The 14674-nt window shown below is 38.4% G+C and overlaps 1 protein-coding gene across 3 annotated transcripts in view; it reads right to left on the reverse strand.

The window, feature by feature from the left end:
- nphp3 (nephronophthisis 3) overlaps positions 1 to 14674 on the reverse strand; it is a 65223-nt gene that overhangs the window by 23560 nt on the left and 26989 nt on the right. For all 3 annotated transcript variants that reach the window (XM_043719514.2, XM_043719513.2, XM_087978494.1), the window contains exons 12-17: positions 14324 to 14438; positions 12782 to 12925; positions 11372 to 11469; positions 9055 to 9157; positions 4222 to 4304; positions 1318 to 1456 (exon numbers count right to left, since the gene is read on the reverse strand). In XM_043719514.2, coding sequence (XP_043575449.2) covers positions 1318 to 1456; positions 4222 to 4304; positions 9055 to 9157; positions 11372 to 11469; positions 12782 to 12925; positions 14324 to 14438 — 682 coding nt within the window. The remainder of the gene's footprint in view (positions 1 to 1317; positions 1457 to 4221; positions 4305 to 9054; positions 9158 to 11371; positions 11470 to 12781; positions 12926 to 14323; positions 14439 to 14674) is intronic.

A 14674-nucleotide genomic window follows, 5' to 3' on the forward strand; every position in this document is an offset into this window, starting at 1 on the left:
AAGACAAACTTATCGACAACACAAGAAGCATTTTAAAGAATCTGACTTAAAATCATCCTGTTGGTTGAAAATACGTTAAAAATGATTTTAAAAAAAATATACACTAAAATATGTGCTTTAACCACTCAACGTTTACTCACACGACTTCCACACAATTACAAGCGAACAATCATGCATATAACTTGCATTTTCTCAACAAATGTAACAGTTTTAAATATTTTAAACATTTGAGTGGGTTCTACTTAGGTAATGGGAATATAAAATATCAGATAAACATTTATTTTTCTTTTCAAGACTTTTTCAAATTAGCAATATGCTTGCCTCTTCTTCAGAAACACAGAAATCAATTTCTAAATTACAGAAAATTTGATAATCTTGAATTGAAACAGCAAACCTGCACAACTTTGATGTGGACAAGATTGAAAGCAAATTCAAATCCTTTAGCAGGGTTAAAATAAACAAGCCACACTTGACATTACTATTAAGAAGTTTTGATTTACATTCCTTTATAAGTAAAATAATTACATTAAGACAGAAAAAGTTCTAAAAATACGTGGTGGCAGCAAAAACTTGCATGTATGGTACTAATTAAAATATTAAAATTACAAATTTAGCCACCAGGCAAACAGATTCAGGTTAGAGCAACTCAAGGTGTTTCACAACCAACTAATTATTGTTTATAACAAAAACAGGAAGTGCTGGAGAAACACAGCAGGTCTGGCAGCATCTGTGAAGACAGACACAGAGTTCATATATCAATCCAATATGACTCTTCTTCAGATTGGGATTTTTCCCCCAATTACTTTTTGTACCCTGCAAAGCTTCTGACCGTGGCGAAGAGTAAGGCTGTAAGGCACAAATCCGTTTTTTTGGGAGAATTTCTTTTCATTCCTTTACAGTGATCTCCACAATATTTTTTTCATGCTGGCTGCCAAATTGCGATAGCGAACAATCAGCCTAATGCACCTTAAGAAACGATGTCAAAACACAATTGGAGTGTTCCACTTTAATGAATTTCAGACCAATCACATGTTGCAACCATTAAAATTCTTAAGTACTTGAAATCAAGATTAGATAGTTAAAATATACCAAACACTATTAATAACATATTATAAGGTCCACCACATCCAAGAAAAACATTTCTTCAGATAATCAATTCCTTTCAGTTATTTATGGTTTATTTTAATTTAATTCCAGGAAACCTTCTCTGTTCTTTATGTGATTTTTAAAAATGTTTGCAATAATCTAACTTTACATCTGTACACTCCTCCAAATTGAAAGTAATTTGCTGACAATTGCCAAAAAAGATCTTCTCACCTCTCTCATCAGCTGCTTGGCCCTGTCAGTAGGTAGAGATTGCTGTATAGATTGCAGCACAAGTCTGTATAAAGAAACTGTATCCTGACACTGGAAACATTTCTGGAGAGTTTGATCTATATCTCCCAAACCTTTGATGCTAAACAAATACAAATGCAGTTAACCTCAGTATCTGCAATTAAATAGGTTGAACTTTTTCTGAAATTGAAGAAAATGCAGCACATTCCCTTTTATAAAAGCAACTACTTAAAGTTTATGCTACACAGAGTATGATGATATAATTTCTTGAAGCAAATGCATCATTAATTATTACTTAAATACTTCATACTAAATTCATTTCTGTGTCCAGTAGCAGCAGGAGCTGAGCAACATAAAAGTTGATGATTACAAAATGTAGAATTAATGCTTTAAAATAAAACACCGAGCAGAAATAAAGCATACATTTAAAAATGTTATAGTTATTTCCTTTAGGGAAAGAAACTGTCATCCTTACTGGTCAGGCTTACATGTGACTCCAGACCCACAACAATGTGGTTGACTCATAACTGTCCTCTGGACAATTAAGGATGGCCAATAAATGCTGGTCTAACCAGAGATGCTCTCATCCCATGAATGAATTAAAAAGTTGCTAATTACATTGGTCTATATCTGTGTTAAGAATAATGGTGATGATTCATTGCTTAACGTTATCTAGCATAGCAACCTCCAGAGTTAGCACACACACAGTCAAATGCAACTATTTTTATTTTATTCCTTCACTGGATGTGGGCACTTTGACGAGATCAACAATCATTAATTGCCCACACCTAGCTGCCCTTGAGGAGATGACAGTAAGCCAACTGAGTACTGCACAGTTGCTTGTTGGCCCAATTCAGAGGGCAGCTACATGTGAAACATATTGTTGTGTGGTTGGAGTCAAATAAGGGCCAGACTGAATAAGGTTGGCAGATGTCTTTCTCGACAGGACATTAATGAACCATATTTGTTTTTACAATGACCCATAAGTGTCTTGGTCACCATAACTGGCAGGAAAATTTCATTCCAGGTTTTTAAATTTATCAAGTGGTGGGAGCTCATGCCTCTGAATCATTCGCCCAGGCCCATAACATAAACATTGTGATCTATATTGCTGTCAAGAAGCCACTTTCCAAATTGTCATGTTCGTCCATTAGCTTTGGGTGCAGCAGTACCTCATCCAAAGCATCAACATTAAAAGTTTGGATTTTCAATATTTATCCATTAAACATGCCAGAGACACTTAGAACTGAAGCATTCAGGGTTAAATAAATTTTTAACATTACGATTAATCTTGATTACTACTAAACAAACATTCCAATACTGAAAAGTAATAACCTTCACAGTTATGGAGTCTCATTCCCTCCTCATGTAATCATTGTTCTCACAACCACCAGACATCCTAAAGCAACTTACAGCCAAAGATGTACTTCTGAAGTGCAATTAATGTAGTAGGAATAGCTTCTTTTTAACAAAAATAGCAACATTCAATTTGGTTTTCCTTTTCTGTTCCTTTTATATACCTTATTTCATCTCATCATTCTTTCGTTTAGTGTTGCATTCAATACAATTGAATATCGGATTAAATATTCTGTTACACTTCCTGGCTTTGAATGCATGTCTGAGTGAGCAATCTTAAATCTGCTTTTGTGAGGAAATATGCTGTCGTTTGCTCTGCCCATACACACTACAGATTCCGTACAATGTGGGATTTGCTCTGAAAAGTATATCTAGATGATAACTTGCCACTCAAAAGTTCACAACATTTCTGGAGGGACCTGTAAGCATGATAAATGAGAAACCAAAAAGTCTGAGCCATTGAGTATACAGTGTAATGTATGGAGCAAGCAAAGATGGATTACAAGCCAAGCATGACTAAAATAAACTAAGATAAAAATCACACAACACCAGGTTATAGTCCAACAGGTTTAATTGGAAGCACACTAGCTTTCGGAGCGACGCTCCTTCATCAGGTGATTGTGGAGGGCTCGATCGTAACAGAATTTATAGCTATCCTAAGGGATGGGCAATAAGTATCAGCCTGGTCAGCAATGTCCATGTCACCTGAATGATGAACTACATTTTCATCCAAATCGTTGATATGTATTTCAAACAGAGGACCCAGCACAGATCCTTGTGGAATATCACAGGTCACAGAACTCCACAGAAAAAAAACAGCTCCCACAACTACCCTCTGCCTTCTATGACCAAGCCAAATTTGTATCCAATTTGCCAAATCACTATGACTTAATCTTCTGGATAAGCCTGCATCAGGGATCTTGTCAAATGCTTTAATGGAGTCCATGTAGATAACATCCACTGCCTACCCTCAATTATCTTTGTCAATTCCCCAAGAAACTCAATCGAATTTGGTAGACAAGACCTCCCCACACAAAGCCAGGCCGACTATCTGTGAAACAAAAATCCCATCAGGCACTGAGGACTTATCTACCTTAATTTTGTCTAAATACTCTTGAGATGGAGAAGTTTCTCATGAATAATTTATTAATTATCATCTTACATTTGAGAGTTAGTTCTCATCTTGTGCTGAAGTGAAAATTCCTCCACAATAGTTTTGAAGAATTCTGTCAGGTCACCCACCCAGCTAGTTCAATCTTGCCTATTACATATAACCTTTCAGCTCTGATATTATTCTAGCATTTCCTTTTGGCAACTTCTTCTGTGCCCTTAGATCCTTTCCTTGGCACTTGGGACAGTATATCCACAGTTTTCTAACCAAACCCTATGTTTAAAAAAAGTTCACAGTTTAAAAGAAAATAGTTGCAGCAATATTTTCCACTTATGCAGAAATAAATAGAGATGGTTGAAAGCATTTTTACAGAATACAAAAAAAATATAATAGTTAATTACATAAGTTTATATTCTCACCTTGTGATCATTTTGCCCAGTAGGGTAACATACAGTGCATTGCATGTAGTCGCAGATCTGCAATGTTTCTCCAACTTCTTCTCCTACAATCAATGATGATACTCAAATAAGTAAACAATTCATTTCCTCACCTCTCTAGAAACGGTATGGTTCCTCAGGGACCAGTTACATCAGTCAAGTGCTACAATTCATGAGCAATCCTAGAAGTGTCTAGAACAGAGTAAGTGCCCTGTTGAGTTCAATCGGTCTTCAGTGTTCCCAGAAGCATAAACAGCAACACTGAGAAGTACTCATAACACAGATTTGATTGAAAGCAGTTGAGGCTATGGTAATATCTTGAAAAATGTCAATATTACAGAGGAGAAAGTGCTGGGTGTCTTGAAATGCATAAAGATGGATAAATCCCCAGGACCTGATCAGATGTACCCTGAAACTCTGTGGGAAGCTAGGGAAGTGATTGCTGGGCCTCTTGCTGAGATATTTGTATCATCGATAGTCACTGGGTGAGGTGCCAGAAGACTGGAGGCTAGCTAACTTGGTACCACTATTTAAGAAAGATGGTAAGGACAAGCCAGGGAACTATAGACTGGTGAGCTCGATGTCAGTGGTGGGCAAGTTGTTGGAGGGAATCCTGAGGGTCAAGATTTACACATATTTGGAAAGGCAAGGGCTGATTAGGGATAGCCAACATGGCTCTGTGCGTGGGAAATCATGTCTCATGAACTTAAGAGTCATAGAGATGTACAGCACGAAAACAGACCCTTCGATCCAACTCGTCAATGCTGACCAGATATCCCAACCCAATCTAGTCCCACCTGCTAGCACCTGGCCCATACCCCTCTAAACCCTTCCTATTAATATACCCATTCAGATGCCTTTTAAATGTTACAATTGTACTGGCCTCCACCACTTCCTTTGGCAGCTCATTCCATACATGTACTACCCTCTACTTGAAGTTGCCCCTTAGGTCTCTTATTGAGTTTTTTGAAATAACAAAAAGGATTGATGAAGGCAGAGTGGTGGATGTGATCTATATGGACTTCAGTAAGTCGTTTGACAAGGTTAGAAAGGTTAGATCTCATGGAATACAGGGAAAACTAACCATCTGGATACAGAACTGGCTCGAAGGTAGAAGACAGAGGGTGATGGTGGAGGGTTGTTTTTCAGACTGGAGGCCTGTGACCAGTGAAGTGCCACAAGGATCGGTGCTGGGTCCACTACTTTTCGTCATTTATATAAATGATTTGGATGTGAACATAGGACGTATACTTAGTAAGTTTGCAGATGATATGAAAATTGGAGGTGTAATGGACAGCAAAGAAGGTTACTTCACATTACAACGGAATCTTGATCAGATGGGCCAACGTTCTAAGGAATGGCAGATGGAGTTTAATTTAGGTAAATGTGAGGTACTGCATTTTGGGAAAGCAAATCTTAGCAGGGCTTAATAGAAGGTCCTAGAGTGTGTTGCTGAACAAAGAGACCTTGGAGTGCAGGTTCATTGCTCCTTGAAAGTACAGTTGCAGGTCGATAGGATAGTGAAGAAGGCGTTTGGTATGCTTTCCTTTATTGGTCAGAGTATTGAGTACAGCAGTTGGGAGGTCATGTTGTGGCTGTGGTTAGGCCACTGTTGGAACACTGCGTGCAATTCTATTCTTCTTCCTATTGGAAGGATGCTGTGAAACTTCAAAGGGTTTAGAAAAGCTTTACAAGAATGTTGCCTGAATTGGAAGATTTGAGCTACAGGGAAAGGTTGAATAGGCTGGGGCTGTTTTCCCTGGAGCGTCAGAGGCTGAGCAGTGACCTTATAGAGGCTTATAAAATCATGAAAGGCAAGGGTAGGGTAAATAGACAAGCTCTTTTCCCTGGAGTGAGGAGTCTAGAACTAGAGGACAAAGGTTTAGTGTGAGGGGGGAAAGATATAAAAGAGACTTAAGGGGCAAATTTTTCATGCAAATGGTACAGCGTGTATGGAATGAGCTGCCAGAGGAAGTGGTTGCAACATTTAAAAGGCATCTGGAAGGGTATATGAATAGGAAGGGTTTGGAGGGATATCTGGTCAGCATCAAGGAGTCGGACAGAAGGGTCTGTTTCCACGCTGTACATCTCTATGACTATCTGGCCTCAACCCGGGACCTTCCTGAACCTTATGACTCTCTCAATCTCTGGATACGTATCTGCTAAACCACTGGAGAATTCCAATGAGAACATTAGTTTCAAGCTATTTTGACTTTAAAATTATCTATTTAATTAACTCGCCAGAGTTGGAATTCTGAACAGACGTTTGAGTGTAATTGATTAATTGTAATTGTTCTTTGGTGTTTGGGTGTGCAGATAGGCAGAAATCTGGAGAGAGGAAGTTTTAAATTTTACATGAACTAGGATATTTAAAGGGTACTTGAAAAGTTATTTATCAATAGTATTAGATCAAAGCCACATGGATGTCGAAGGTGAAAAGCTGTGAATTGTGCCACATGTTCCCAAGAATTAAACTGTGCAGATAGGTGACTATACTGAAAACTGCTAAAGAAAGACAGATCTGCACTTATATAGGTAAAACAATGACTGCAGGTGCTGGAAACCAGAGTCTAGATTAGAGTGGTGCTGGAAAAGCACAGCAGTTCAGGCAGCATCCGAGGAGCAGTAAAATCGACGTTTCAGGCAAAAGCCCTTCATCAGGAATGGCTTTTGCCTGAAACGTCAATTTTACTGCTCCTCGGATGCTGCCTGAACTGCTGTGCTTTTCCAGCACCACTCTAATCTAGAGACTGCACTTATATAGCACCACTCACAACCAATGGTCATCCCAAAACACTGCAGAGTAAACATAGTACTTTTGAAATGCAGTCTCTATCAGAATGTAGGATAAGCAGCAGTCAATTTGTGCAGAAAACCTCCTATGAACAACAGTGCAATAATGACAAGATAATCTGCCTTTATGGTGTTGATTGAGTTCTGGGAACATACTTTAACAGACACTGGCAGCACGTATGACAGGATCTCGATATGCTTGATCTGTGTGGGTACACTGCTGACTACATCCTTAACATTGCTCCCCAGCACGCCCTTAACACCCCACAAAAATTGAGGTAGATTGGACAGTTTCAGCAACTCATCTGTCCCATTGCCTGTAAGTCCTGTTTCCCTTTACTGCTCTCAAAAAGGGGTTACAGACTTCTCATATCCTACTGAACTGTCCAGTATTACTGCACTGCTTGCCTGATTCCAGACAGTACAATTCAGAAGCAACTCAGTGACTCACAGAAGAGCTAAAGAAAAAATGATTCCTAAGTCGAAGACCCTTACAGGTTAATTCAAAGCAGTACGGACTTAGAGATGACCCGATTGATTTTCCTTTTTTCACTTCGTTCATGAGATGTGGACATTTCTGGACAGGGCAACATTTATTATCCATCCACAACTGCCTTTGAGAAGATGGTGGTGAGCTGCCAGAGTGCTATTAAGGAGGGAGTTCCAGGATTTTGACTCAAAGACAACAAATATGTGGTGATGTCGTTCCAAGTCAGGATGATGTTTGCAAAGATCAGGCTTGGAGGGGACTCTGTAGGTGATGGCATTGCCATGCACCTGCTCCCCTCGTCCTTGTTTATGGGAGAGATCATGTTTTTGGAAGGTGCTGTCGAAAAGCCTCGAATTACTGCAGTGTATTTTGTAGATGGTACAAACTTGTTGGAGAGCTAACAGAGAGAGTAGTCAAAGATAATGCAGGTGTTAATGTATCTAGCTTTCCATAAGATCTTTAGTAAGGTGCCATATAATAGACTAGTTGGTAAGGTCATGCATGTTCATCATGGTGACGGAAGTATATAAAATGATGAAAGGGACTACACATCCATTGGAAGATTATCTGAATTTAACAGATTTGAAGGATTGAAGGGCATGTGTTTAAACTGCAGGAGTAGGAACAGACCTGTTGTCAGAAATTTCCTCTCTTTCCTGAGAGATGTGAGCCAACTGAAGGTGTTGCCAACTGCTGCCGTGTGTACCAACTCCCTTCATGGTTTCAAAAGGGAATTGAACCAGTTCCTGGTTAATGCATAGGTTGCTGACAGATAATATACAATCGCATGGTCAACATGCTCTCTTGGATTGATGTTAATAACCCAAAGATGTAAGGGAGTGTCCTCCTCCCTTTACAAGCCCCAGCTTTCTTTTGTATTGTCTCTCCAGGGAGTTGCAAGGCTTCAGGGAGAGTACCAATTGTCAGGTCATAATGTTCCTGATATCTGGAGTGTGAGGCAGGCTTGTTAGCCTCCCTGATGAGGTGGAATTTAATCAAATGTTCTTAAAGCAAAAATTCTCTGCTCCAGAAACATAATTCTCAAAAAAGACGCTCTCTTACATCTTCAAAGTTCAGAAACAGAATCCTGCTAGCACCAATCTTCTAAACATCAAAGCCTACGTGCTTAACGACTCAAGTATTAAATATTAATTGATAAAAGCACTCTGGCCCATTACACTTTGAGGCTGAAGTTCAGCTAAGAATTACACTCCACATCTCTGAATCTGGCTTTTCACATTCTATCAGCATCTCTGCTCCAGTCTCTTCATAAATGTTTCTATTTGTTAGGAATGCATTTCTTCATTGTTCACTTTAACATACAAGTGTGCAGATTCACAAAAAAATAAAGTTTAATAATTTACAGGTCAGAAATTTGAACTATAATTTGCATATACTTCTGTTTATGTGAACAAATGTTGAAAGAAAAGTCATACTTTATTTAATATTTATTATTTCTTAACCTTTCAAGATGCAAGTAAAAGCATTTTACACAGGAAACCTTGGTTACAAATGGACACTGGATTGCAAACCTGTTCTCTAGTCAATTTCACGTCAGCATTACAGCACTGCAAATTGATCAGAGTCTTGACATCCTTTGGGCTCAATGGATCAAGGTGTAGTGTTGGCCATAACCTGATTGAAACAAAATTAAATTGGTGGATTATGGGATTCTAATTCATCTTCTGGTATACTTAAACTAAATACTACCCTATGTGTTCATTCACCACCAAATATATTACAATGTGCGAAACACACAAAAAAATAGGTCTTTAGTTCAGCCAATCTGTGCCAATGTTTGTGCTTCACATGAGTCTCCACTCATCCTACCTGATCTGAATCCTACCCTAGATTCCTTTTCCCACCATATCATTATGCAGCTCCACCTCAACTATTCTCTGGGGGAACAAGTTTCTCATTCTGGTTTTTGGGTGAAGAAGGTGTCCTAAATTCCCCATTGGATGTCTTAGTGATTACTTTAAATTGATTGCCTCTAGTTTTGCTTTACAAGTGGAAACAACGCCTGTTTCTACTTTGTCAGAGCCTTCCATAATTTTAATGCCATCATTGGGTCACCCACTGAAGACATCTAAACTATTCATCTTTTCCTTATAGGTACAAATTTGCAGTACTGGTATCATCCTTGCAAATCATCTGAGAATCTTCCTAGTCCTCTAAATACTTTTTACAATATGACAACATAGTACTCCAAGAGTGGCCTATCCAAGATTAAATCTGTGTTTAGCATAATTTTCCTGGTTTTCAATTCTATCCCTTTAGAAACAAATGCTTTTACTTCTGTATTTGTACGTCCAGATTTCTTAACCTCTCTACCATAGTTAGACTATTGTTTTCTAATTAATTTAACATTCTTATTTTCTTTATCAAGATGAAAATCCTTAGCCACACTCATGTCAATCTGGCATTGGCATTTGCTAATTGTATTCCCATTGTGCAAATTTAATGTTGCCTTGCAATTTGTTGCGGTCCACAGTATTGACTGTTGGATGTTATCCAAAACGTCAACTATTTATTAGCTTCATTTTGATTCTGAAGTCTGAATTATTAATAGGAATTGCCATTCTGAATCGCTAAATTTTACTCCAGATTTCGGCTTTAAGTTTTGCAGCCCGTCAGGCTGCATTCCAATATCCCATAATTCTGCATGACTTTACCAGCTAGTATATTACACGGTACCTTACAAAAGGTCTTTTGGAAAGCTAGATATATTAACACCTGAATTATCTTTGACCACCCTCACTGTTAGCTCTCCAACAAATTCAGTACATTTGGTCAAGCATGACTTTCCCTTTTGAAATCCATGCTGATATTTATCATTATATTTTTGTTTTCTGACTTTTTCTATTTTCTTCTTTAATACAGAAACTGTTATTCTTCCTGTGGCCAAAGCTCTGCTGCCTGGTCTATAATTCCCCGAATATGTTGCGAATTTGTTTGTTCAAATTTTTTAATTTATAGAATCCCTACAGTGTGGAAGTAGGCCAGTCAGCCCATCAAGTACACACCAACCTCTCTCAGAGATTCCCACCAGGACACACCCTATCCCTATAACTCTGCATTTTCCATGTCTAATCAATCTAACCTGCACATCCTTGGACTGTGGGAGGAAACCAGAGCACTTGGAGGAAACCCACACAGAGAGAATGTGAAAACTCCACACAGACAGTCGCCCAAGGATGGAACCAAACCTGGGTCCCTGGTGCTGTGAGGTAGCAGTGCTAACCAATGAGCCGCTATATCTGTGCCATTATTTAAAAGATAATGTGAAGCCCCAAGAACGTGACTGGCAATGACAGCAGTGGAAGTGAGAGTCTGATGAAACAGGTTGAGGAGAATTATATCATGTCCACTACAGCAGGTCAAAGTACCGAATGTTGCAAGGTATTACCAACATTCACATTAGAGTGGAGGAGATGAATACTTATGGATGGATGAGCAAGCACTGACAAAATCTAACAAATTTATGATGAAATAATCCAGTTTCTTGTCTCAGTCCCATTATCTGTACATTAATAGTTACTCATTACAGTATTACCAATTCTCTTCGAAAACAAATGAGGTAGTGGAGGAAGAAAAGCAAGAAATTGACAGAAATTGAAATTACTCTTATTAGTGTGGATGGCCCATAAGCTATCATTTTGTAAATTCCATGTCTGAATATAACAACTAGCTAGGTCAGAAAACAAATAGCTAATCACATACAAAACACAAAAATAAAGACAATAATGTTTGACATTCAAGACTAACTTGCTGGGTTTATTGTAAATGAGTTTTACAAAGTTCAATTTAAAAAAAGAGACAAACTTTGTGAAACATTCAGTCACTAACCTCCATGCTTGGGGACAAGTTTCCACATTTACAGAAACAATCACCCTTACATTGACAGGCAATGGATCAATCAGCCATTTCATGTGCCGTTCAGCTTGCTAGAAGTACATAAATACAACAAAGGTTTTACAACTGATATAGCAGCATTCCATAATGCTCCAAGTGCACAATTCTTAGTTCAAACCCAAGTGGAAGGCTGTACTGGTTTTAAAAAAAAGCAAACAAGCATGTATCCCACTTTAAGCAGATATTTTTCACACCGAAAAATCCCAAATAGACTAATACATACTGAAAGACTTTTCACAACTGAAGGAACGAGATTTCAGACCTTCTGAATAAGAGGGGGCCATGGACAAGTATCAAAACTATCAATTAGTGGCTAGAACATTCTGTGCAGAGTTTAATGGGTAATTAATGTGAAAAAATACTAACTTCACATAAGTTAAAGCAATTTTAAATATTAGTTTAATAAAGTGCCACAACTCAGACAGAAATTTGTTATGATTTGGAATTCATGGAATATCTCTTCTCACCATATGGTTTTGGCCAATTTACAAATTTGCACAAAGACACCTGGTAGCATCTGTGGACAGAAAACAGAGTTAAAATTTTGGATTCCATGACCCTTTTACAGAATTGTTCTCTCCACAGATGCTGCCAGACCTATTGTGTTTTTCCAGCAATTTCTGTTTTTGTTTCCGATCTCCAGTATCCGCAGTTAGTCAGAGTCACAGATGTACAGCACGGAAACAGACCCTTCGGTCCAACTTGTCCATGCTGACCAAATATCCTAAATTAATCTAGTCCCATTTGCCAGCACTTGGCACATATCCCTCTAAACCCTTCCTATTCATCTACCTATCCAGATGCCTTTTAAATGTTGTTATTGTACCAGTCTCTACCACTTCCTCTGGCAGCTCATTTCAAAGACACAGCACCCTCTGTGAAAAAGTTGCCCCTTAGGTCCCTTCTAAACCTTTCCCCTCTCACTATAAACCGATGTCCTCTAGTTCTGGACTTGTCCAATGCAGGAAAAGACCTTGTCTATTTACCCTATCTACGCCCCTCATGATTTTATAAACCTCTACAAGATCACCCCTCAACCTCCAACACTCCGGGAAAACAGCCCCAGCTTATTTAGCCTCTCCCTTTATCTCAAACCCTCCAACCCTGGCAACATCCTTGTAAATCTTTTCTGAATGCTTTCAAGTTTCACAACATCCTACTTATAAGAAGGAGACGAGTTTTTTTAATCGTTCATACAATATTAGTTTTTCAGCTAAACTTAGCATCATACTTCAAACTATGATCTATAAGTTTCAGTACCAGTATTATGAAAACACAAATTATCCATAATGCAAGGACAAAAAAGGTTAAAATTAATTTGAGGGCTTCTAGTTTTATCCATACCTCAATCTGGTCAATGGAGTCAATGATTATGATAATACTGCCTTGGTGGCGTGCAGACAGTTTCTCCAGCCATCGAGGAAATTCTTCCAGTAACTTATTTGGATCCAGGGCAAGGGCAGACATGGACCACGAATGCTGCAATAGCTAGAAGTGAACAAGAAACGAATTTATGCGTTACTTTGTTTTTCAAGGCTACACTCTGAATTGCACAGGATCTTGGTGTCATGATGCATGTATTGCAAAAGACTAGTACGCAGCAAGAAATTGGGGAGTGCTAATGTTTATTGCAAGGGGAACTTAATACAAAAGGAAGCTATGCTTCAGCTTTATAGGACATTGATAAAATCGCATTAGTACAGCATTTGTGTCCTCCTTTATTTAAGGAAAGATATAAATGCATTGGGAGTTCAGAGAAGGTTTCCCAGACTAATTCCTGTAAGGGCAGGGCTGTATCCTCTAAAGTTTAGAAGCCATGTGATCGAAAATAACATTCTGTGGGCTCTCACGGAAAGGATGCCTTCTCTTCAGAGAGAATCTAGAACTAGAGGGTCATTCAGTTAAGGCAAAATGAGGATAAACGTTAATCTTACAGAAGGTCACAAATGTTTGGAATACTTTTTCTCCAAAAGGCAAAGATAGAAAGATTATTGATAAGAAAGAGGAGAAAGATCATCAGCAAGTGGAGGGTGAGGGGTTTAGCGGGAACGTGGAATAGCCAGATTAGCCATGATTTATTGAATGGTAAAGCAAGGTCAAGGGGGTGTGCATCCTATCCCTGCTCCTCATCCATTTGATTGTATGGCATGAAGCTTTCTGCAAAAGGGCAACAGACTAAAGAATCTGAAATCTTTGGCCCAATTACTTATTAGAATCACTGGCTGTTTATTTTCCAAGATCTGCACTGCTTTCGAGCTTGCTCCATGACAGGAGTGCAACCTTACAAAACTTCTCACTTTATGAACAAAACCGATTTAGCAGCAATGCGCTCCCAGGTAACAAATGCAACATCACAGAGGATGTGAAAACACCGAAAGGGAGCACTATTTATATTTTCAGTAATGTAAATAATTTTCAATCAATACTTTAATGTTTTTCTATCGCATTTTCCCTGAGAACAACACAGCTGTGAACCGAACATGTTGAGAAGCTTAGTCGAAGTTTAGTTACATTAACAAACAAAACTGGCATTGTTTTACTGAACAGCAGCTACAAAGTGGCTCATTTACATAGATCTGGCGCAAAGCTCTTGAACACAGAAAACTGTAAAACAATGTCTTTCAAAGAACAAAACTATTTCAGATTGACACAAAACATTTCTGATAAGGATTGTAGAAGGTTTGGCAACTAGCATTCATTTGGACCATTAATCACATCAACTCAAAAAGTATTTAACTCAGATTATCTGATAATCCAATACAATGTTCACGAGTAAGTAAATGAACTATTCATCAGTGCCTGGTTAGTTAAAAAGAAAGGTTATTTTGTTTCCTTCCATCTCTTAAATACCACGCAGAGTTCGATTCAAGGCATTCAATTCTCTACCTTTACAGTCAGTCGCTTTATTATTAGAGCTGGCTCTGAGCTGGTGGACCGGGGCCTTCCCACAAAGTGATATAAAACTAAAGTGTTTGGGGAACATTTTTGCTGGTGCTCAATCCTATGAAGACAGAAAAAAATGACAAAAACAGCAAATGAGAAACTTAAAACTCACTATTTTAAGTCATGTCTTCCTCAATGATCCTGTATTTATAAGAGGACTAAAGAGCAAATAGCAACCCTGCACATCATTCAATAAATTGTATATTAGATACATAGCAGAATAGGATGCCTTTCACGTTGGGTTTTGAGAGTTGTAATATGATATACCCTCTCAATATGAAAATCTTTAAACAA

The sequence above is a fragment of the Chiloscyllium plagiosum genome, unplaced genomic scaffold (assembly GCF_037043375.1).
Source record: "Chiloscyllium plagiosum isolate Xiang-an unplaced genomic scaffold, Cpla_swu_hap1 HiC_scaffold_34, whole genome shotgun sequence".
NCBI classification, from domain to species: Eukaryota; Metazoa; Chordata; class Chondrichthyes; order Orectolobiformes; family Hemiscylliidae; genus Chiloscyllium; species Chiloscyllium plagiosum.